Genomic DNA, 22,500 nt, shown 5'->3' with positions numbered 1-22,500 from the left:
TGTCGATTAGACTACTTTAAGAAAAAAGCTACTAATAATTTTTTTTTTTTTTTTCAGATATATAGACGATCGACGCTCTTGTATAACAGACTGTATATTAAATAAAAAAAATATAATAATTCTGTATATATTTTATATATTTTGTTTTTTTTGAAATTATAGAATGAAATCTTAAAATATTTCAGAATTCATGTATGTATATAAAGAATTCTAAAATAAGTAGAAACTTTTTAAGCATCTTTATATTATTCCAATATGTATAAAATATTGAGAAATTTTAAAAGTTGTAAGATACAAAAATTCTATAAATTATATAAAAATTCTAAAAAAAATACTTAAAGAAAATTATCTAAGAATATTTTTCATCAAAACGATTACAGTTAAAAATTATCGAAAATTGTACAAACTTTCTATAATTAATTGGTTTATTTATCGCTTAAGTTTTACTGTTTATATTTTCTAGTGCTACTTTCTAATTGCTCTAAATCGATCACTCGCAGAAGCCTTAACTGGGTTTGAAAACATGAACCCATTAGTAAGTTCAATTAATAAATTCAATTTGAGAACGAGATACCACCTACAGATTAACATACGTAGAACTGCGCTAGAAGAAAAGAGTTAGGGAAGGGATAAAGAATCAGTATTTTTGGCGAGTCTGTGGAAGATTCTCAAAATATAAATAGAGACGCAATAAAACGCCAGAAAGGGAGAGTTAATCGAGAAAATGGAAAGTGTTAATAGCAGTGCCGCGTCACCACGCCGAGCCTATCTCGACATCATGCGACAGCGGAAAAATTAATAAAATTAAATGATATGTTGCTTCTCTTGTTAATCCAGTGGTTCTTAACCATAAAATGAGTAAACATAAAATTAGTTCTATATTAAATCAAGCACATAATTATCTCCTAACATCCCCGAATAAATGTATAAGCGAAAAAAATAAAAAGAAACGGAAAACTTACTATACGAATATAAAAGCGATCAGCATTTCCTGTATTTGATCAGCAATTCCTGTATAATATTACATCAACTCGCGTCTTGTAAGATTCCAGTTATATGGCTATCGAAAAACGATCCATGGCTTATAGTCGCGAAACATCCATGTTAAATATGTTCGTAAGGCTACTGATCGAAAGCACAAGTATACACTACATGTATCTAAGGACACTTTCTATCGTTTCGCTAATAAATAACTCTGCCGCATTCTTCCTCGTTTCGAAGCGTTGAAGAGGCGATAAATTTTAACGTAGACTCTTAACGAGAAACAGAGATTCCCGACGAAATTGGCGAGGTCCTTGTTAAAGTTCATCTTTATCGTTATGAAAAACTGCCATTGCATTATTTTCATTTCAATCTTGATTTTAAAGCTCGTTAATCTCTCTCAATTGTAAGAAAATTATCTATTGTATTAAAATAATTTTATCTGTACTTTAGCGATTTTTATATTGCATTTTTAGGCTCGATTTAGACAAATCGCTTTTCTTAAGATTATCTTCGGACAATATTACCACTTCTAATTACGTACAGAGGGCTCCACTTATTTTCGTTTTTCACTGTTTGTCCTCGTAACGGAAAGTCTTCGTGTTGGAGGACTCCTGTCGACTCGACATCGTCATGGTGACGGTCTTTTTCTCCGTGACTTTGTGCATCGATTGTTTCATTGTACGCTCTTCGACGTTATCGCTGCCTTTGAACGTCGACAAATCATTGCCGGATGTGAATTGCTTGGTCTCCTCAGTAGTCTCATAGTTGGAGCTGCTGATATTCTTACCGGGTGAGGACGTATATACCTTCGTCGTGACGGTCTCGATTTTGTGACCGGGAATGGTCTTACTCTCAATATTTTTAAATGTCTGATGCTGTGGAATACCACTACTAAATCGTTGAGTGTCCACTTGCTTCTCGGAACGAAACGTACTCATTGGACTGACGCCTGAAAATCGATCAGTCGGATATTTCGGTTGATCCTGCGGGGACTTTCGATCTTCGGCGATCTGTTCCTGTACGGTCTTGAGAGTCGGGGATTTCGTCGTATATGAGATGTGTTGAGGTGGCGGATACGAAGCGATACCGTCCGTGTGTTTTCTATCCGTAGCGTAACTCTCCTGATTGATTCTTCGCTCAATCGAACTATACTGGCCGGGTGAATTGTCCGTTATAATCTTTCTCTCGGTAACAATGTACGGACTTTTGTCTTGATAACTATCGACAATGTATTTTCTGTCCAAGGATCCATATTGATCGACAGTAGATCTGTACTGACTGTCCTTCATCTTTCTCTCAAGGGTGCTCTGCGTCGAATGTACCTTCTCGGGACTCACCAGGTTCTGTTGATCGGCAAATTGACTAATATGCTGCGTAGTGGACTGCAACTGGTCCAAAGTATAATTCATTGTTTGAATGGGCGAAGTTTGTGGTTCGTACGCCTTCGTCTCGTACCGAGTGGTGTAACTTTGATAGCCGCTCTGATCGCCCGCTACCTCACCGTCCCCGTCAGCTAAATCCGGCCGATTCTTATATTTAGCTAGACGAATAGCGGTCAGCCTGCCTCGGGCTTCCTCCAGCTCGCGTTCAATTCGCAAAACCTCCGAGCGTGCGTCGATTTCCTGCGCGATACCACCGACCATACGGCGGTTCAGGACTAACGACCTGTCTTCTTCTTGCTGGATAGCCTGTTGCGCGGCACGTACGAGATTATCGGTAGCACGTTTTACGGCATTACCAGCCGCTTGTAGTCGTTTTGTGCTCTCGCTGTCAGGGTCGGCCTTGACCTTGCAAGCGACCAACAGTTGCGCCGTGCTGCTAGCAACCTGCTTAGCGCTGGAAATCAATTTCTCCTCGGAGCTTACTCCTTGAACGAGAGCGTTCGCGGATTCTACGAGACTGTGAGTAGCGGCTGCAACCATTCGAGCGGCCGAAATCAGCCCTTCGGACCATTGTCCGTCATCAGAACTGGTCAGTGGCGTGCGTGATACCTTACCAGTCGCGATGAGTTCTCGTTGAGCGGCACTAGCGGCCTTTATCAACGCCGAAGTGGCGGCGGCGATTGATTTAGCGGCTTCCAGAATCATTTCATCAAAATTCATGTCTTCGTTAGCCTCCTGTTAAAAGAAAAAATATTTATTGTAAAATAAAGTAAAAATAATTAGATTTTGCTCGTTTTTTGTAGTGCAAAGTATAAAAAAAAAACGGTATAAATTGAGCGGTATATAATAAGATATTTTTAATTAATAAATCTCCAGTTTACAATATTACTAAGAAACAACATAAAATAATGCATTACTTTTACCGTTACTATTATTGTTAGTAATATTGTAAACTAGTAATTTATTAATTAAAAAATTTTATTACACCGCTCGATTTAGATCATTTTTTTTTTATATTTGGCAAAGTAAAAATAATTTCGTTAACAAAAATGGCAATTTTAGGAAATAATTTTTACAAATTTAGATAATCCATATCTTCACAATTCTTTTTTTTTTTTCTATACAAAAGACAAAGTCCTTCAATATTTTTAAAAAATTTTAATAAGTGATTCTAATTATGTAAACTGATAAAAAAAGCGTTAAATCTTTTGTATCAACATAATAGAATATACAAATGTCTCTTAGTACTCATCTGTTGAATGTTGATTTCTCCAATCGCCGTAATAATATGTTCGATTCTCGGTCGATCATTCACAACGACCAAGAAAATCAAACATATCTCGCGGAGACCAGAACGACTCGTGCTGTTGACGTATGCCGTGCCTGTCATTTCACAAATTACTTCAAGATTAAGAAACTCACCTGAATGCTTCTCCTCGGTCTTAAACTGGCCAATTTCTTTGCGGCTGCGTCGATACTGGCAGCTGCCCCGAGTAATTCGTTTTCTGCGATCACCGTAGGATCATCAGGATCGACCCAATCATTGCCTTTCAACAGCTCCGCTACCGCCACCAGTTCCGTTACACTTTGCGCGATTTTGCGCGAGATCGCTGGCAAAATATGCTTGTCACCGGATCTCGACGATATCTGCAGGATGGCTTGAAGCAATTCCCGATAATTGATCGCGACATCGTGTCCCGCCTGAAGGGTACGTTCACACAGCTCGGTGGTCTCGGCGCAATTGTGGGCCGCGCCCTTACAGATGGTCAGCATATCGCTGATGGACTTTCTACCCATATTGGCGGCGGCAATTATATCGTCCTGCTTGCAGCTGTTGCCAGCGGCGACCGCCTTCGCCGTTGATATAGTGATGCTCTTCGTGCAACGCACGAGATCCTCTGGCGTTACGTTGCTCCTCTGTGTCTCTGAGCTGCTGAGCGCTCGGATCTCTTGAGCTATAGCCTCGATTGTGGACTCCAACGCTCTTGTACCACGCGTATGTTCGTCCTCCACGGCCTTCACCGTTTTCAGCAACGATGTTACATTGGTCACCATTACCTATAGACGAAAATTAAATGTAATTTCAATACAAATTCGTTCCGCTATTTTCGTTCGTAATATTAACATCTGCGAGAGAAAGAGAGGGGAAGGAGGACATAACATATAGTTAGTGAATATAGTATACATTACGATTTTAATAGTGATCTTAAACCAATATGCTAATAAAATAATTACTGTATATACGTACTATTGCGTATTATTTACATATTAACGTACGCGTAATTAGTTAGCGTGTGGAGCACGTGTCTATTGGTTACATGAGTCTATTAAACGATTTTCTAATAACGAAACAATAAGTAGAATTATGTAGAAGCATTAATTAGAATTGTATGTAAAAACCTGTCAATGGTTTATACAAAATGTTGTGAATGAAATATACGTACCTAACGATGATTCGTTCTACATTTCAGATATAAACTAAATGATAAGAAATAAGAATTGATAAGATCGGAAAATTTCAAAATGAACAACTCATTAACGCAAAAAAAGTAATACATTTCGGCAAAATTATTTTACATGCCATTTTCAGGAAGTACAAAAAGATTATCATATTACCATCTTTTTTAATTAACTATTAATGCACATCGACATGTTGATATCTTGCACGATTTAGCAACTACATCTACGTAGAAGTATTGCGTACATATGTGGTTACATTTTGTATTTATCTTGTACAAGATCGCGATAGAAAACGCAACAGCGAAAAGGGAACGAAAATCTGGCTACATGAACAACAGTAAGTCAGACGTCCGTTGAGTCGGCTGAGAGCTTTCAGAAGTGGATAGCAGACGAATTAGTTCCTCCTCTTGATCAGACACGAACCATTCCGATTCCGAGCCGCCGACGTCGCTCAGATGCACGAACTGCTGCTGCAGCTGCTGTTCTAATACCTATCCCGGACCAGGCCAGACCAAAATTATCAATAAGACTTTCGCATTAAAGTCCACCATTCGCATCGTTGAAACATTCAAGATATACAAACAATTGCACTATTGTCGCAGCTATTACCGCGGAACTCGATCGTATCAAGAAAGGTGAGAGGAAGCGTGTACAGCAGGCGGAATATCGTTAAACAAACAACATAATCTTCTACAGAATGCTGTCCGCTAGATGTAAAAACAACATCTGTTGCTCATATCACACACATGATACAGATACGAAGCTGAACGTGGGAAACAACAGTTCAAGGTGGACTTTAATAGCGTCGGTCATATTTTGATCTGGATACCCTCATCCTATATCTAATGACCTCGCATAGTTCGAGAGCGATGATGAACGCTATCAATTCTATATAAACACTATATAAGATTTTAGTAGAACGAGAACAAAATCAGTTAGAGAGGAAATTCAGTCGAGGACGCTCGTCAACATTAAAGTCAATTAAAGTCCACCCCAAAAAAATATTTCTAAGAAAAATAAACATTCCTCGTGGTTACGTTTGAAACAAGATTATTGAAATTTGACGAGTTAATAGATTAGGCATACGTTAAATTTGTCATTAGTCTTCACAGATATTTTATTACACCTAGAGAAAAATATCGTGGTAGCAACTAATTACACAACTATACTAGTTTTATACTACGTAGAATTAATCTTTCTCGCTTTCTCTCTTTTAAGAAATCCTGTATGATTGAAGATCTTAGTTTCCATGCTTTCATTTGGGAATGTATTATATAAATTACCACCATCGATTAGTAGGTATCCTCACCGCGGTATAGAAGTCAAATATTTTCTTTCAATCGGTTTGTTTATCTGGTTGGGGATCGGCCTTATATTATTTGTCCATGATGTTACCAACAATAGCCAATTTTTCGAGATCGTTTGGTTATGTAACCAAAATGTGATATTATGCATTGGTAATATACAGTGGATAGTCTCGATCTTTTATTCCAAGCTTTAAAAGAATGGATACATTGATGCGTCTGATGGTCCATGATATTCATAGCATTTACCTCGAATATCACATTTCAAACGCATCGATCCTTTGTTTTTCTTTTGTTTAGACAGTTCAAGGTTTCATTCTATAAAGATAGAATAGGAAAGACCATGAATAATAACACGGATTTTTATCTTCATCCCACACTCCCTCCACACATTAACAAGTTATCGCATTTTTGATACTACGGTGATTCTTCGGTGACTAATTTAAAAAACGTGCTTCCATCTTTGCATATAAATGTTCTCAGATTAAATCGGCCATAATGCCTATATCTTGATTAATGTTGGCATTCAAGAGTTTGGCAACTTGATCCATTACCATGAATTTAGAATTTTGCTTTTGTTAACAATGAGCTTCATTTCCTTGTGTATTCGAGTCTTCGCGTTAGTTTCTTTATTATAAATGTTGCGAGAGTAACACAATGTTGTTGGCATATCACCATACGGTTGATTTCTTTTAATTCTACATATAAAACTTGTGTAGTTGTTATACTTGTTACTACTCTGTCTTTTTCTCCAAGTGTAAAATTTATAACTTCACCTTATGTAAATCTCTCTATGAAAAATATATAAGTTACATTGTAGATACTTAAAGTTTCAAAAAAATTAATGTCTGAAACGCGACACTATTAGTATTCGGTAAATTAATTATAATTATGGAAACTCTTTCGTTACAATTTTATATTACAAAAAAAATATTATATTTATTATACTATTTTAGTCCGCGGAGGACATTCTGTCGTCAAATTAATATATTATAGCGAATTAATTTAGATACGTTACTCCATGTTATTTGCAGAGATTAATATTTATACTTCCTTATTTCATTACAAACAATAGATTTTTATCGAACAAATATATATATATTCAATTGGATTAATGCTAGGCAACAACAGAAGCGCAAGTTGTTAGCAGTGTCATTGTTAGAACGTCACAGATAAATGCTCATAAAAACAAAAACGAAAGAAATTGCAACAAAAACAAACGAATTACCTTGGCGGAATCTTTTAGATGCGCCATACTGGGATCATTGATGGGTTTGCCACTGGCAGCTTTGGTGGCGTGTATCAGATCGCCGAGTGCAGATGCAACGTCCTTCACGGCATTGATTAGCATCACTTGGGCCTCTGGATTCTGACTGCCCAAACTGGCTGCACCATATTTGACAACCTCGGCAAGCTGAACAATTGTCGATACAGCGTTCTGTGCTGCGACAGCTAGTTGTTCCTGCGAAGATGCTGCTCCAGCCACTAATGTCTTCGTGTCTTCTACCAGGGCTTTCGCAGTTTGCAATATGTTCTCGCGATGATCGGCGAACGTGTCACCCTCGTTCTCAGCATGCAGCGTACCAGCGGTGGCGAACATGATGGTGGTGTCGAGATCGCCAATAATGCCAGAAACTGTGCTGGCAGCATTGATGCATGCCTGAGTGCCGCGCGAGCCCGCCTGTAATGCGGCTAATACCTGCGATACCTTCTCAGTTACGATTTTACTATGCTCCGCGACCTCTCGTTGAACGTACGCGTCACCGGATGACATCTGACATGTGCCGGCGGCGCGAACAATATCCGCGCAAGCCCGGCCGAGTTCTTGAACGCCGGTACGAAGTCTGGCGGATACATCAGCATTAGAGGCAGCCGCGGATGCTCCGGAAGTGTCGCGAGCGAGTTGAGTGTACTTGTGTGATATATCAACTGCTAGAGGTCCTAATCTGGCTACGTCGGTGCTTGATTTGGTAGACTAAAATTAAAAAGTGAAGTAATTTAATATAAGTATATTTTATGATTGATTCTTTAGCTTCATTAGAGATATGCATACATAATTATACAATCTTGGCCAATAAAGCATAAATTCCCGTAAACTAATATTTATTTTTTAATATGACTTTATTTCTAATAATTTAATATTTTATTTATTTTTACTTGATTCTGTTACTGTTTTTTCCAAGAAAATACAGTAAATTAAGGGTGCTTTGTAATTGCCAAAATTATAATATTAAAGACTACTCACCATCTCTTGTGCTAATCGAGCGATCTCTTTGGCAGCTTCAACCATCCTTGTCTGATAATCCACATAAGAATCTACAGTATCGATAGTGGACATACGATGATCCTCCAATCTCACCATCGCACGAGAAATCGTGTCGATCAAACCAGTAACGATACCCGCAGAAGTCGATATAGTCTCCAAGGTGTTCTGTAGCTCTTGAAGAGCGTCTTTAGTGGATTCGACGGTCTCGTCCACCTCAGTATGTAGTGCAACAGCCTTCGGGTTGCCGCCGGATTCCTTGGTGACATAAATCAGTTGCAACGCAGATTCAGCTACGGTCTTCGTCTGATCCAACAACACCATCTGTTGCTTTGAGTGTACCATATTGGACGCAGCACCGATTGCACCGGAAACGAGTGGTTCCGAATAAAGGGCGATCTGATTAACAGCGTGGCCAACATTCTCTGCCTCATACTTGGCTGCAGTACGTAACGGCTCTAGTTTCTCGCGTAATTCGCTTGCACTGCTCTCCATCTGATCTGTGAATCCCTGAACGGTATTTTCGCGGCGCGGCATCAGTGCCTGTGAAACTGCGCTCAGTGAAGCGGCGTCCAGTTCGCGTATTCGTGCCGACAACTTTTCAATCGTGGCATCACATTCTTTCTGACCAGGCGCCTTATCACGGATCGACGCTACTAGTGATTTGATTGAATCACTGACACTCTTGCTGTGATTGGCTAACAGCTGCCAGGTCGGCGGATCCTTCGGACTGACCGCGAGACTCTTGGCCGCCAGTACCATAGCGCACGAACCGTCGATAATGGACTTACCAGCGCTGGTAATCGGCTCCTGGGCGGCTCTAGCTGCAATAGATATCTTGGCCGGCTGGCTCGCGAATTCAGGAGAACCCGCGAACGTACAAAGATTATCGACCGCCTCGAGTAATGGTTTCGTGGCTTCTGCACACTTTTCACGGTTGATATCGGAATAATTTTGATCGAGCGCCTTGATTTCCTTAACAAGGCACGCTGTTGAATTGGCGACATCCTTGGCAGACTGAACAAAGTGCCGCTTGGCTACCGGGTTGCTAGTTTTGCTGGACGCGAGTCTACAGGCGTTACAAAGTGCGCTAGTATGCTTGGCAATCATAGTAGCAGCCGAAAGCACTTGCTGTTGCGTACTGGTCGGGTTACCGAGACTCTGACAACCACTGTGAATGGCCTGTGCTGCTCGCAGGAATTGCGCTTGATCCACAAGACCCGGTTTACCCGCTACCGACGTGGGATCGCTCACACCCGCTAGATAGGCCGCTTGAGCCGCTGCTTCAATCAAGCCGCAAATCGAAGAGGAAACTCCGCGAACTGCAATGGAAAACTGCTCGTGTTCCGATTTCTTCGCGTGATTTGCAATGCCGGTCATACCATCCCCGAGGCTCTTGCTCTTTTCCATAACGGTTTCTAAGCACTCGAAATATGAGGCGTCGGAGATGGGCTCGCTTGGATTATCCAACAAAGATCGCATGGATTGAATATTTCTAATAGCATTGTCACACTCATTCTGTCCGGGCGCAGCCGAGGTGCACACGTCAACTAGATAATTTATAGAGTCGGTGACTGCACGAGCCGCCGCCGAGAGTTGATTCTTCGCATTTGGAGCAGTGGGGTCAGCCGCGATCGATTTGGCGGTCATGAGAAGTTTGCTGGACGTCATACTAACATTCTTCAACGATACTATCACCTGACTACGGGTTTCAACCGTTGTCTGACTTGCCATCTCCATACCCACACCCAACAGATCTCCAAAAGCATTGGTAAATTGTCTCGATGAATTTGCAAGCTGCACAGGTGAACGTACGGATGACACTACATTCGATGATGCATCGTTCAAATTGGCGGCAGCAGTGTTGAGATCGCTCTGCAATTGCCTGCAAAGTAAAATGCAAAGTGTAAAAAAACTAAAATAGTATCTCTCTATATGCCAATTATTCCTATATGTAGAATAGCAAATAATAGGATTTTTTTAATCAGTTCAAAGCAAACAGAATATATAATTATGTAAAGCTATTTCAATCGTAATTTTAATTAAAATAAACTAAGCTAGAAATATGTTGTTTCGCGCGTACTAAAGCTCCAGATATTTTCAGATGGTGTTTAAAGGTCAACACATACTATGCTTTATGTCGAAATAAGCCTATATCAGAATGAGAATGAATTGAAAAAATTACATTTTATTATATTTTATATTCAGCGATACAATAGGCTTGTTCTGCTGAATTTCTTACATGATTCATCTCTTCTCTTTTTCTCTTTAACATGGAATGAAAAGAAAGATGAACTGTGTAAGAATTGTGGAACAGCTAAAAAGAATAGACCTAATAATATATAATTGCGTTGTTCGTTACTTAAAACCATGTGCTTGTTTCGAAATTGCGGCTCCGTTCCGTTATAAAGAAACATTATGAGAAACAACGAACGTATTTTTCCTATTGTTCTTATTATTTTTTGATTGTTTATAATTAAAGGAATATATTTCCTATTTCCAAGAATATTGTTCTGCTTTATTATCAATCAACAAAAACTATTTACCCATAATTCTTGCTTGTTTGCGGAAACTCGTTCAAGTTAAGCACTTGAGCCATATCTTCGATATTGCATATTGCTTCGTCGACATCTCTCTGTCCCGGTAGACAGGACACGCACTTATTCAGTGAACTGGAAACATCTTTTGCGACCGCAGCTAGATTGGCCTCGTTCTCAGGATCATCGGGATTCTTCAGTACACGTCGAGCTTCCTTCACCAATCGTAGCGATCGCAGGATCACATCGTCTGCTGTCATCAGCACCTTCTTTTGCGTTTCCGGCTGATTGGATGTGGCGGCTACACCACGTACGGCGTACGTGAGATCTTTCAAGGCAGACGCGGTTTCTCTAGCTGCGCTTCCGGTGTAATTCTCATTAGCCTGCTTAGCAGCAGATAACAGCTGCGCCATAGCAAATCCAACGTTCTTAGACGTGGCACCGAGTCGTAACGCGGTTGATTCAGTAGTCTCTTCCGGTAACGGTCGTAGCGAGGCAGCTTCGACGGCGCGATAAAACTCGCCTAGTTCTTCCTTCAGGCTATTTATCAGTTCCTCCGCGGCATCGAGCTCTAATCCGCCACAGGCTTCCCTGGCGCGCGTCACTGCCGATCGAAGATCCGCTAACGAGGATCCCAATTGCTGTGAAGTGTTATTCAGCTGTATGGCGGATGCCTGATCGGTGACAGTCGGCAGAACGGCTCTGGCTGCCTTCACGACAGCGGTGCCTGGTTGTAGAAACTGCTCGGAAGCATTTATCAGGTTCAACTGTGCCGTAGAATTATCCGGCTGTGCCTGCGTGCCCTTCACTCCCGATACGAGATATGGAATTTGCTGCGCCATCATGCGACATTCCATGTTAAGCTCCTCCTGGCTGGCCGGATTAGTGTTATGGTGGCCGGCACCAGAAGAAGCCGCAATACATTGCGTGGCCGTAGATGTGGCCTGTTTGGCGCACACCTCTAGACGCGTGATAAGTTTTCTACGTAACGCCGGAGTTGCTGCCGCTGTAGTCGCAGCTCGCAACTCTTCCGCTGCTTGGCGCAGTTGATCTTGCATCTTTGCGTCGTGCGGACTGCTAGCGCACTGTCGTGCCGCCTCCACCATCTTGGCAGTGGCGTCGGCAAGTAGCTTTGCCGCTGCCAGTAGACGCTGTTGCTGTTCTGAGTCTGTCTGTCTCTCTGCCTCACCTTTGATACTCTGAATCAATTGCGCGGTTGCTTGACCGACCACTCTCGCCTGTCGTACCATCTCACCGGCATCGCCAGTGCTAGCAAATAGCCTGTCTGTTGCAACCAAAATAGTTTCCACCGCACCTTCCTGGATGGATTCCTTAGCACGTTCTCTAGTAGCCGTCTTAATGTGATTAAGAAGATCGTTTAAGGTACGACTGACCTCGGCAGCGGCAATGCTCAACTCCTTCAGTAAGTTTTCGTCGCTGCACATCTCGTTGCAGACTTGAACCAGGCGTTCCACAGCCTTAGTTACTTCGCGAACGGCATTCATCAGTTGCGTCTGACACGCGGGCGAGTGTAAAGTCGGCGCTACAACCTTGGCGCAAGCTACCAACTGAGATGTAGCCAGTGCGCACTGAGTTGCAGCTGATATTACTCTATTCTGCGTGGCAGAGTCTTCACATGTAGCTGCTATATTTTTTGCTTTCAATACTAAAGCAGCAGTGGTATTGGCCACGGCTTTAGCAAGCGCGAGTAACATATCTTGCAACTCCCGATTCGAGTCATCCTCCTCGCCAATAGTTGTCAATACTTGATGCGACGCTTCACCCACTCGTGATGCCGCATTTAATAGATTCTGCCGCGGCTAAAATACAAGCAACAATTAACTCACAAAATATCCAAAAATATATAAAATAAGAAATAAACAAAAATATTTAAAACAATTAATAATTCGTATTTGGTGAGTCTTTTTAAATATTTTATACTCTTAAACGCGCGCACCTCGCTATGGGAACAACACACTAGGGCATACTCAATTAATTTAATTGTGCTTATAATTTTCATAAAAATAAAACAGTTTTTCGATCAAAACAGTACATATCAAAGAATGTAAAAATACCAACAAATGTATAAATCTTTATCGATAAAAAGTTATAGGCAATAAAATAAACAAAAGTTTCGAAAAATTATTTATTGAAAAAGAAAACTGAATATGCTATACCAAGAGTAATATTGAAGGGTTAAATAAAGAGATTACGTCTTTTAGCTCAAGTATGCCATGGGGAATATATGTATATTAATTTTATGTTTATTTATGTATATTCAAAAACTTTTATTAACAAAATTTGCATCTCAAAGATATAGTAGGATAAAGATCAAGTGCTCGTGAAGGAGCGCGATGCACTCATAAAAGCAGGTCTAATGTTATTGCGCTACAAAACTTAAATGTTAGTGCTTACATATTGTCCATAGAGTGTAGATGTTATGTAGAAAGGCTGTGGGGAAAGAGGAGAGTTGAAATAACATTTAACTATACGTTTGCAGTTAGTCAAGTATTATACTTTATACGCAGTTCTTCCATAGACACGACAAACTCACCTCCTTAGTCTCAGGTTCCGTGGCCTTCAGTAAATCCGAGAATGCAGAACATAGTTTTCTGGCAGCGTCTAATAGCCGCTCGCCGGATGACTCATCATCCATGAGAGCAGCAATCATTCGTACGCCTTTCGTCATTTCAGGTAAATTCGTGGCGATCGTAGTAATCGCTGCTCCCACTGCCGTATGATCGACGTCGTCTGCTGGTCCGGAAGTTAACGTGACTACCTGGGCAGTCGCAGCGTTCATTGCTGCGATCTGCGATCCCACGTTCTGTTTGTGAGTGTCGATCGTTTGTTCGATCCATCTTAGGGACGCCGGATCCGTGCCGAGTTCGGGTAATTGAGCCTTTGTGATCAGTTCTGTCTCAGCAATATGGATCACCTCGTGACCAGCGGTGATAGTTGATAATAAGGCACGTTGCGGTTCAGATAGGACGGATGTCACCTTAGTTTGTTGGACCTATAGTTTTGAAGTTTATATGTTGTAAATGTACGTATGGCCGTTGCAAAATCTGACTAAATAATTGATAGTATCACAAAAAAAATTTTCGCGTAAATAAATGCAATTGGGATCGAAACGTTTTGCTTGTAACGATCAATCAATGAACGTAAATGAAATGCGCGTACATAATAAAGCGGTAAACTGCAACAAATAGTTGCGGCGATACAGAATTTATTGATACTGATTGAACATGAACAAGTATTCTGAGAAAGGATGAATTATAAGTTACGCGTTGCAACAATTTTTATCTATCCAGTAAACACTGTACCGAGAGAAAGTCGATCAACGAACATGAAACGCAAACGAATCAGACCGGAGAAATAAAATTAACTGAAATAAAATTAACTTCTATGAACTGAAGAGATAATAACTGAAAATGTTATCGTAGTGTACCTACTCTGTGTCCGCAATAGAAGGCGCCTAGCATGAAAATAAATTTAACCGTCTATTAGTTCTTTAAAATTTCGCTCTCTAACGTGCAATATAATCATCTCATCGCTGCGACTTTATAAACATTTACAAAATAAGTGATACCGTCCCAAATACATATATTCCCATACATATATCCCCATAATCAAAATCGTTAATAATTACACAGTAGAGAGAGATACACGGTTTGCTAAAGTAAAAAGTTCCCGAAAGCTCTCCAAGTTTTACACTTCAGGCGCATATATATTTATAATAAGCAACTAAAAGACATCGACATGAGCTTGAGAGCAACTTAGACGCTTTTCAGAAATACTTACCATGGGCGGAGCATGAGCGATGTTCACCTGTCCACTGACGGTCGTGTACTGGGCACCACCTATGTGACCGGTTCCATATGGTCGAGCCCCTATAAATCACACCATGCACTCTAACTCTATAGCTGTATTTACAGTTATTAACAATCCCGATCGAGTCCTCGATACTGTAAATCTATTCATTTAGACAATGATTTTCCATTAAAAGCTAAAAGCGAGTTTAATGTGGTGCTTAATTATTGAATTTTATTATAAGCGACACTTTTACAAACGCTTAACGTGTATTTACAAAATAAAAGTATATGTATATATACAAGAGCATTATATTAACAACTAAGATCCGAGGATTCAATCGTGCAAAGAAATGCTAATTAATTAATTTTTCTAAATACATTAAAAAGCGATGTATTTGGATTTAAAAAATTTAAAGTAACCATAATTTATAAAAATAATAAAGTTTTGAAAGCTGCCATATACACCCAAATAAAAATCCGATAATTGAATATACAATCGCTATCACGGACTCGGTCCGAAATAAAATCTGGTTATTTAGCCACGGTCAGAGGCTGTACTTAATTTTTAGTTTCGGTTCCGGTTACGGTCTTTTTCGCTCTCTAAAAATTGGTTTTTAATAGGCCGTAATCTGTTAACTTTTTCTGTAATCTGTAAGAATTGATCAATCAAGTCGAATGAGAGGAAAATAATCGACTATTGGAGATTACAGAAAAAGTTAACATGATACAGCCTATTGTATCAACCTTTTCTGAGCACCATGCACCCCAAGCCAATCAGCGCGATTCGGATCACGTGATGAGTTGGCGATTCTCTGATTACAGACTTTCTATGCATGCATAACGTATTGTTTTTGTTGTTTACCATAGTTAATGCTCGTAAGGATATGTATGTTTGGTAGCTGTTGACGATCATACTATACATACCGAAAAGGTTAAAAATTTGAACCGAAAACCGGACTGAAACCGAAAAACATTTTCGATCCGGTTACTGTTTTGATCCATTAGCACAATATTTCAGTCTGGTTATTGATTTCGGTCCGATAAAAATAACTGTTATGATCCGGTTATCGATTTCGGTTTCGGTTCGGTTTCGAGTCCCTGATTGTTATTGATATAACGAAATAATCTTTAAAAAAAATCCCGATCAAATTATTTAAAGATGAAATGTGAAGTAAAATATGATGAAATTTCGCTTACCATCTCCTCCAGCTCTCATAACAGCTGGTATTGCGACTGAAACAGCTTCTACATTGCCTTTACCGACATTACTAGTCTCATGTTGCATGATGGTGGCTCTGTTGAATAAAAATGCGCATGTAAAAAATGTCAACTAGTATTTATTTAATTAAATTTTTATTAAAAAATTTTAATTTCTATTAATGCGAATTATACCCGTTAGAATCGGAAACCGTTCGAACACACTTGTTTGCGTGACGTTTTAAAAACTCTTCCATGATTGCATTAGATTAACGTAAAATATTGTGAGGATATGACGCACAATTGAATGTAAGTCGATCGCTTTAAGACGAGCCCGACTCTCATCGAGAACTGATAATTGCTCTAACACACTCTTAATAGCTATTATTACTTCTGTCCACATTCAGCTCGGAGGAGTTAACATGCACTGAAAGCATGAGAGATACTCACTTTAGTGGCGACACGCTATCCTCCACCATAGTAGATCCTTCATCTCCCTCAATACCGAAGTGATCTTTCGCTTTCTGTTTCTTCAGGATAATGTCAATATAACCAGCAATCAACTGGAGTATCTGCTCTGCTTCGGTAGTCTGTACACTATAATACTGATCGGAATAGTCACCAAAATCAAGGGTAAAGGTGTTCGGTGAGGCGCCCCACCGCCGCACGGTCGTCAACGGCCACGTCTTTAGAATTTCTTTCGTCTTCTCGTCGAGTCGCAGGACCGAATCCTTTGTCACGCCGAGCAGACGCGGTACTAGTTTGTTCTTGCCCTTCATCTTTTCCTTCACCAAGAAAAACGTGACACCGTACGTATTCAGTGACCTGGCGGTTTTAGTATACAGAACTTTGGCGTCCAACTCTGAGAGTCCAATATGCTTCTTATGTTCCGCGAAGACCTTCTTTTCGATTCCTTTCACTTTCACGTACGATTGCGGTAGAAACTCTTTAAGACTGAAAAAGAATGATATAAATAAAATGTTAATCAATGTAGCATCGAGGAATGAATATCAAATGCAACTCACTCTAAGAAACCTGGTTTATGTTTCTCCTCTTTGTGATCGCCAAACTGGATTTGGCATTGAATTCCGGCAAAAACGCAAGCCTTTTCTTGAGTAATTGGATGCGTACCGTCCAAAATCGCATCTCGCGCTTGCACATATAACAGCGATAATTGTACAGGATCGCGACTATCGATGTTTTGATCCGAGAAAAAGAATTTCCTCCTCAACAAAACGGTTTCGGATTCGTCTATACCTTGTTCGCGCAAGGTCTTACTCGGATCTATCCAATTTACTGTAAATAAAAAAAAAACGTTTAAGTCACACAAATGTATTTCGCAAACCTTTACCATGATATGTGTGGACGATAACAGAAGTTGAGCTAAATATTTATCAATTTAAGCTCGAGTGTTACCTTCGTCATCGGTTTTTAACTTCTTTCTCAATTGCTCCATCTTTGTATCTCTTTCGCCTTTCTCTTCTTTCTTTCTCTTCAACGTAAGGGTGCCGAAATTTCCAGGCTTTTGATTATCGTTTTCATCTTCCACCAGTTCACGCACCAAAGAATACTCGTCGTGATTTGTGATACCTATCTTCGTACATATCACTACCATGAGATTAGCCACTGGCTGGCTGTCGTCCACCAACATAGTCTTCAACGTTCCGTCCAGCATGCGGACCCGAAGTGTACGGAGCTTACGACGGTACTCGAGTAGATCTCCATTCCTTAATATATAGTAATCGAGATTTCGCCCGGGCTCAAGCCAGACTCCCTTCTTCACATCCTCATCAGAAAGAAACAGGCCATAATCTTTTGCTATACAAAGAACAATAAAGATAATTTGAAATCGTACTTTTATGATATAATATAGCCTCGGCTATAAGTATAAAGCCCTCAATTTATTAGTTTTTCTTGGAAAACACGGTAATAAAAGCCAGAAGAAAATTAACGAAATATTAAAATTGTTATATAAAAATAAACGTTCTTCTCAATAAAACTATTTTTTAATTTATTTTTTCTTACATATAGAATATTTACGTCAATTTTTGGAAATGCTCTATGGTTAAGGCTGTACAATATTTTATGGTACACATTTTAGAAATAAATTAAATATCTATTATTTAAAAAAAATTATTAAATTAAAAACTTCAAATAAAAAATTAAAAAACGCCTTTAGAGCCAACACAAGAAGGTCGTGTATACATATAAATTTAATATTATGTGATAACAAATTTATTTCTGCATATTAATAATAAATTAATAAAGCTAATAATTCACGCATTAATGAACATTTTAACCATTGTTTTCATCTTCAATTTTAAATTACAAAATAATTAAATCGAGATACATAAATTAGTAGTTTACAAACCGTCATATAAAGTTAAAATTCTATGCATAATCAAATAAGTTAAAAGCACGTGAATAAAATCCATGTTAAAATGAAATTAATTAATAAAAGTATTTAATATATATCGACAGATGACTTGTCCAACAAGTAGTTAGCAATACATTTATAATATACAATATTATATAACTTAAACTTTTAAATATAATACTGTATAACAATTTTTAATCTTTAAATATTCTTTTTTTATAGCACAAATTGACTAATGAGATACATTGACATTTCCGGAATATTTTATCTGTTTTATCCCATAAAAATAATACCAGTATTAGAAAAAATTTAATAAAATAAAATTTAATGTGTTTCACCAAAAAATATTGCTCCATCTATTTTTGGAATATATTGAAATATATTTTTGATATATATTGCGAAAAGTACTGACAAAGTAAATTGTCAGTAAAACTCGATAAATATAGGCTGTTTTCCAACTAAGACACAGAACATTACACTGAGTTCAACTACGTAAGATTGACACTTAACTTTTAATAAATAAAAATTTTTATACACAAAATGATAGTATTTCGTTTGAAGTTTTGTTTATAGTAATAGTAACAATAATTTCGTTTCTTATATTAAAAAATATGAAGGTTTAAAAAAATAACTGTTACCAGATTCTGAGATAAAAAAATTGTTAATTCGATTTAGAATCGTTTGTAGTTATTTGTAGTGGCACCGTTTAAAAGTTACAAACGATTAGCAATAAACAAATAACAGCATAACACTGTATTTCAGTCAGAACACTTTGTGTAAGACACAGTGTGTCATCTGTATATGTTGGAAAACATGCACCTATAATATATTAGGTGCAGCCAAATAAAATATCGAGCACTTACGTTGACCCATGTTACTGGCCTCAGCGAGTTTTTCTCTGATGATACGACAGGCATCATACACCGATGTGCTGGGATCGAATTGCATCATCTTGGTGGCATTCTTCTCTGGTATGGAGATGCGCAAAGATAGTGTAGCCATCGCGATTGCCTGAGGTGATTTTCTGCGTGCGCGGAAACCTCCAGAATCACTCGACTGGAAAAAAAAAAAATAGCCGCGCGAAATTAGATTACGTTAATCAAAGTAAAAGAATGGTTCGTTCGTCAATATTAATTCAAGTTTCGTAACATAATTTTGTTAACTCGCATCAACGGGTATTTATTTTCCAACCAACAAAGGAGTTACGCGTGTAATAATCGCGGACGTCTAGCATCTCGTCGATCATACGCGTGAAATTATATATATCTCGCAAAATTATCAGATGATCCCAGTATTACGTAAACGGCAATTTACAGGATTATGCGGGAGCACGCAGTTTCCGCTTCCTACAGCAAAATTGCACGCAACAAGTTGCAAGGATCGATTATTATGTCCTCTACCGCGTTATGATCCAACGATAGAACATTCATTGATGTAATCATGTAACATTGCTAAAAATTCATTCATATTATTTACACAGTCCGGAGAATTATAATTATTTGTATTAACAACATCGAGAAAGATAGGCGCCGTGGCCGTCGCATTAGCTTGAAAGCAAGTTACGATTTGTATAGAGATCCAGTTAGGTTCTTTACAAAGTTCGGTAAAACTGCAAATACCAACGACCTCATCAATTACAATGATCTTAATATATGTTGTCAAGATCATGACTCCAAATAATCTTCGATAGATTTTAATAGTTGTTCGTAACATGTTAAAAAATTATTGACACAAAAAGTTTAAAAAATAAATAATTAGATTTCGCTTGTTTTTTGCAATGCAAAGTATAAAGAAAACAACGGTCTAAATCGAACGGTTTATAATGAGGTTTTTTTAAAATAAATTTTTAGTTTACAATATTACAGTATTAAATGTTGGAAGTCATTCAGAGTCAATATATATGAAGGTCATTGAAGTCGGTAGTTGTCAGTACTATGCAGTTTTACTCAAGGTTCTTTACGTGGTAGCATAAACTTATAAAATAGATGAAGTGTTCGTACGAGAGAAGCTGAAAAGATAATATAACATTGAAGAACAGCGCTACTCCAGAAGTAGTTGTTTCTTCTCTCTCACAATAAGAACGATGGGGAACCAATTAGCTTAAGCGTAACTCTCAGCCACTGACTCTCGGACATTTATCTTCGTTGCTCTCGGCCACTCCTCGGCCTGCCGCGGCGACCAATCAATTTTATTACTAAAAAAGAAGAAAATCACTCCGCGACTATCTCTCTCTCTTTCTATCAAGTCTAGTTTTTCTCGTACAAATGCTCAGTCTATTTTATAAGTCTATACGTTTACGGGAAGGAGGGTTAGAGGCACTACGGCAACTACGGATTAAAATAATTTGCGCTAGACTGAAGAAGAAAGGAAACCATCGTAACTGTCTATATGTATAATATATTGATCTCTCATGCATGTTATAAAAAAATTGCATGTAAACTTACAGCAATTATAATGGTAATTTTGGAATTATTAAAAATGTATGTTTACATGTAAAGTCACAATAGTAATTAAGAAATTAAAATTTTTACATACTTTTTATAGTGTAGTAAATATATATACGTTATATTTTGGCTGTACAAAATTTTCTACGGGGATTGCAACATTCGTTTACATACAAGCATGGAAACATGAGGAAAGTAGAGGGGACCAAAAATATGCTCTTCCAATTTCAAACTCAAAATAATTAAATCGAATCCGATAGCTACAAAAAGACAAACTGTACTCGACAAGCAAATAATTGAATTCTCATGTTATACACAGCTCGCGGTGATTTATAAACATGTAAAATACTTCGTGATGATGATTAAGATATAATTTAAGTAGGCGGCTTCTCAAGAGAAAAGATAAACGAGAACGTACTGTTTAACTACGTTTGTTCGCCTTAATAAAGATTACCCCGGGAGATATCTCGCCGAGAGTAATTGCAAAAAGAGAGCAAGGGAAAATGTTCTGAGATATGAATAGATTAAATCATAACATTGAATTCAAACTGAGTGTCATTATCTCCGCTCTGGGGATGTAAAGCACGTCGGTGGTAAAGACGATTTGAGTGAAACATCGGGTCTCTCCTCATCGAGCAAGATTGTTATCTTTTCGCTAATTTGCAATGTGCGAAGCACGCATTCTTCCACGGCAATAATCGGCGTCGTTAGACGTCACGGGGATAAACACCCAATTTCGTTGTATTCAATCCCGAGTCGATCACAGTCGGGTTCATTCATGAGGATTCTTCCCGTGTGTCCTTTGTGAGAAGGGTAGGAGATATAGAGAAAGAAGAAAAATGGGATCCAGAAGGAATAGTGGATGCCGCATAATTCGTCGCAGGTATACACCTTACGCCAATGTGGATTTCCACCCTTAAAGGTTGCCAAGCAACGCCGGTCTCTGACTGTGTCAAACTCCGAGCGCAACCCCTCTGCCATACCCCTGGCATACCCTATCCTTTCTTATGAGCTTTCGATCTCGTCTCCGTTTCATCCACCTTCCTTTTCACTCCTCCCGCCCACTCGTCTTTCTCTCGCAATTTTCACTCAATTAATGTATGGTTTTGATTTCATTGGCCATATCGAATTTCTGACTTGGATGGGGGACCGGATGATGACCGAAAGCGAATGTGTCAATCGCAATGGAACGTGTCTAAATTACAAAAAATATATGCTCATCGTGAAATATTATATCGTTGAAGTATAACTTTTTAAAAAAGTAGAAAAGATACTAAAGTGTATATGATCGACATAGAAAACTATATGATTAAATCTAAACGAAATGGTACTATCCTTATTGTTTACTTAATTCTAATGACATGTATCATTAAAGAAGTAACAGTACGAAATGAAAAAAATTAATTTAAATAGAAAAATCTTTCATGTAAAAAACATTTTTAAACAAAATTGCAGATCCGGACTTTACGCGATATCTCCGCTTGTAGGGCATGTGGAAAAAAATAAAAACACGTATTATACAATCGGGTTGTAAGCTATCGATTAATATACATATGTACATAAATGTATATATAAAATTTGATCGGTTTAGTCGTTATTGAGATTCAAAAAGAAAATCCTCGATTTCTCAAAATCTGTGGGTAATAGAATTTTTTTAATCTTATATTCTTTTTTAAGCAGCTAAAAATATATATACTGAAACTGAAATCTTGTAAATCAGAGTAATTTGGAAGCAAAAGA

General features: G+C 38.5%; 1 protein-coding gene across 4 annotated transcripts; it reads right to left on the bottom strand.

The window, feature by feature from the left end:
• Positions 1 to 470: 470 nt before the first annotated feature.
• On the bottom strand, positions 471 to 19,333 carry rhea (Talin_middle and talin-RS domain-containing protein rhea). Of its 4 annotated transcripts, none has more exons than XM_018539209.1 (13): positions 19,180 to 19,333; positions 17,356 to 17,757; positions 16,965 to 17,235; positions 16,390 to 16,893; positions 15,940 to 16,037; positions 14,732 to 14,820; positions 13,485 to 13,943; positions 10,940 to 12,750; positions 8,376 to 10,278; positions 7,359 to 8,105; positions 5,166 to 5,317; positions 3,789 to 4,425; positions 471 to 3,101 (listed from the first exon to the last, which is right to left on the bottom strand). In XM_018539209.1, the coding sequence occupies exons 1-13, from the start codon at positions 19,316 to 19,318 to the stop codon at positions 1,551 to 1,553; spliced, it is 8,763 nt and encodes a 2,920-aa protein (XP_018394711.1). In that variant the 5' UTR covers positions 19,319 to 19,333; the 3' UTR covers positions 471 to 1,550. The 4 variants fall into 4 exon arrangements, with proteins under 4 accessions (XP_018394711.1, XP_018394709.1, XP_018394712.1 ...); XM_018539207.1 differs by having other exon boundaries at positions 5,187 to 5,317; positions 19,180 to 19,318; XM_018539210.1 differs by lacking the exon at positions 5,166 to 5,317 and having other exon boundaries at positions 3,789 to 4,424; positions 8,376 to 9,598; positions 10,071 to 10,084; positions 11,888 to 12,750; positions 19,180 to 19,318.
• Between the last annotated feature and the right edge of the window lie 3,167 nt (positions 19,334 to 22,500).

This window comes from Cyphomyrmex costatus, unplaced genomic scaffold, assembly GCF_001594065.2.
Source record: "Cyphomyrmex costatus isolate MS0001 unplaced genomic scaffold, Ccosl1.0 scaffold205, whole genome shotgun sequence".
Lineage (NCBI taxonomy): Eukaryota > Metazoa > Arthropoda > Insecta > Hymenoptera > Formicidae > Cyphomyrmex > Cyphomyrmex costatus.
Note: the sequence above shows the minus strand (reverse complement) of the source record. Positions and strands in the feature narration are given on the sequence as shown.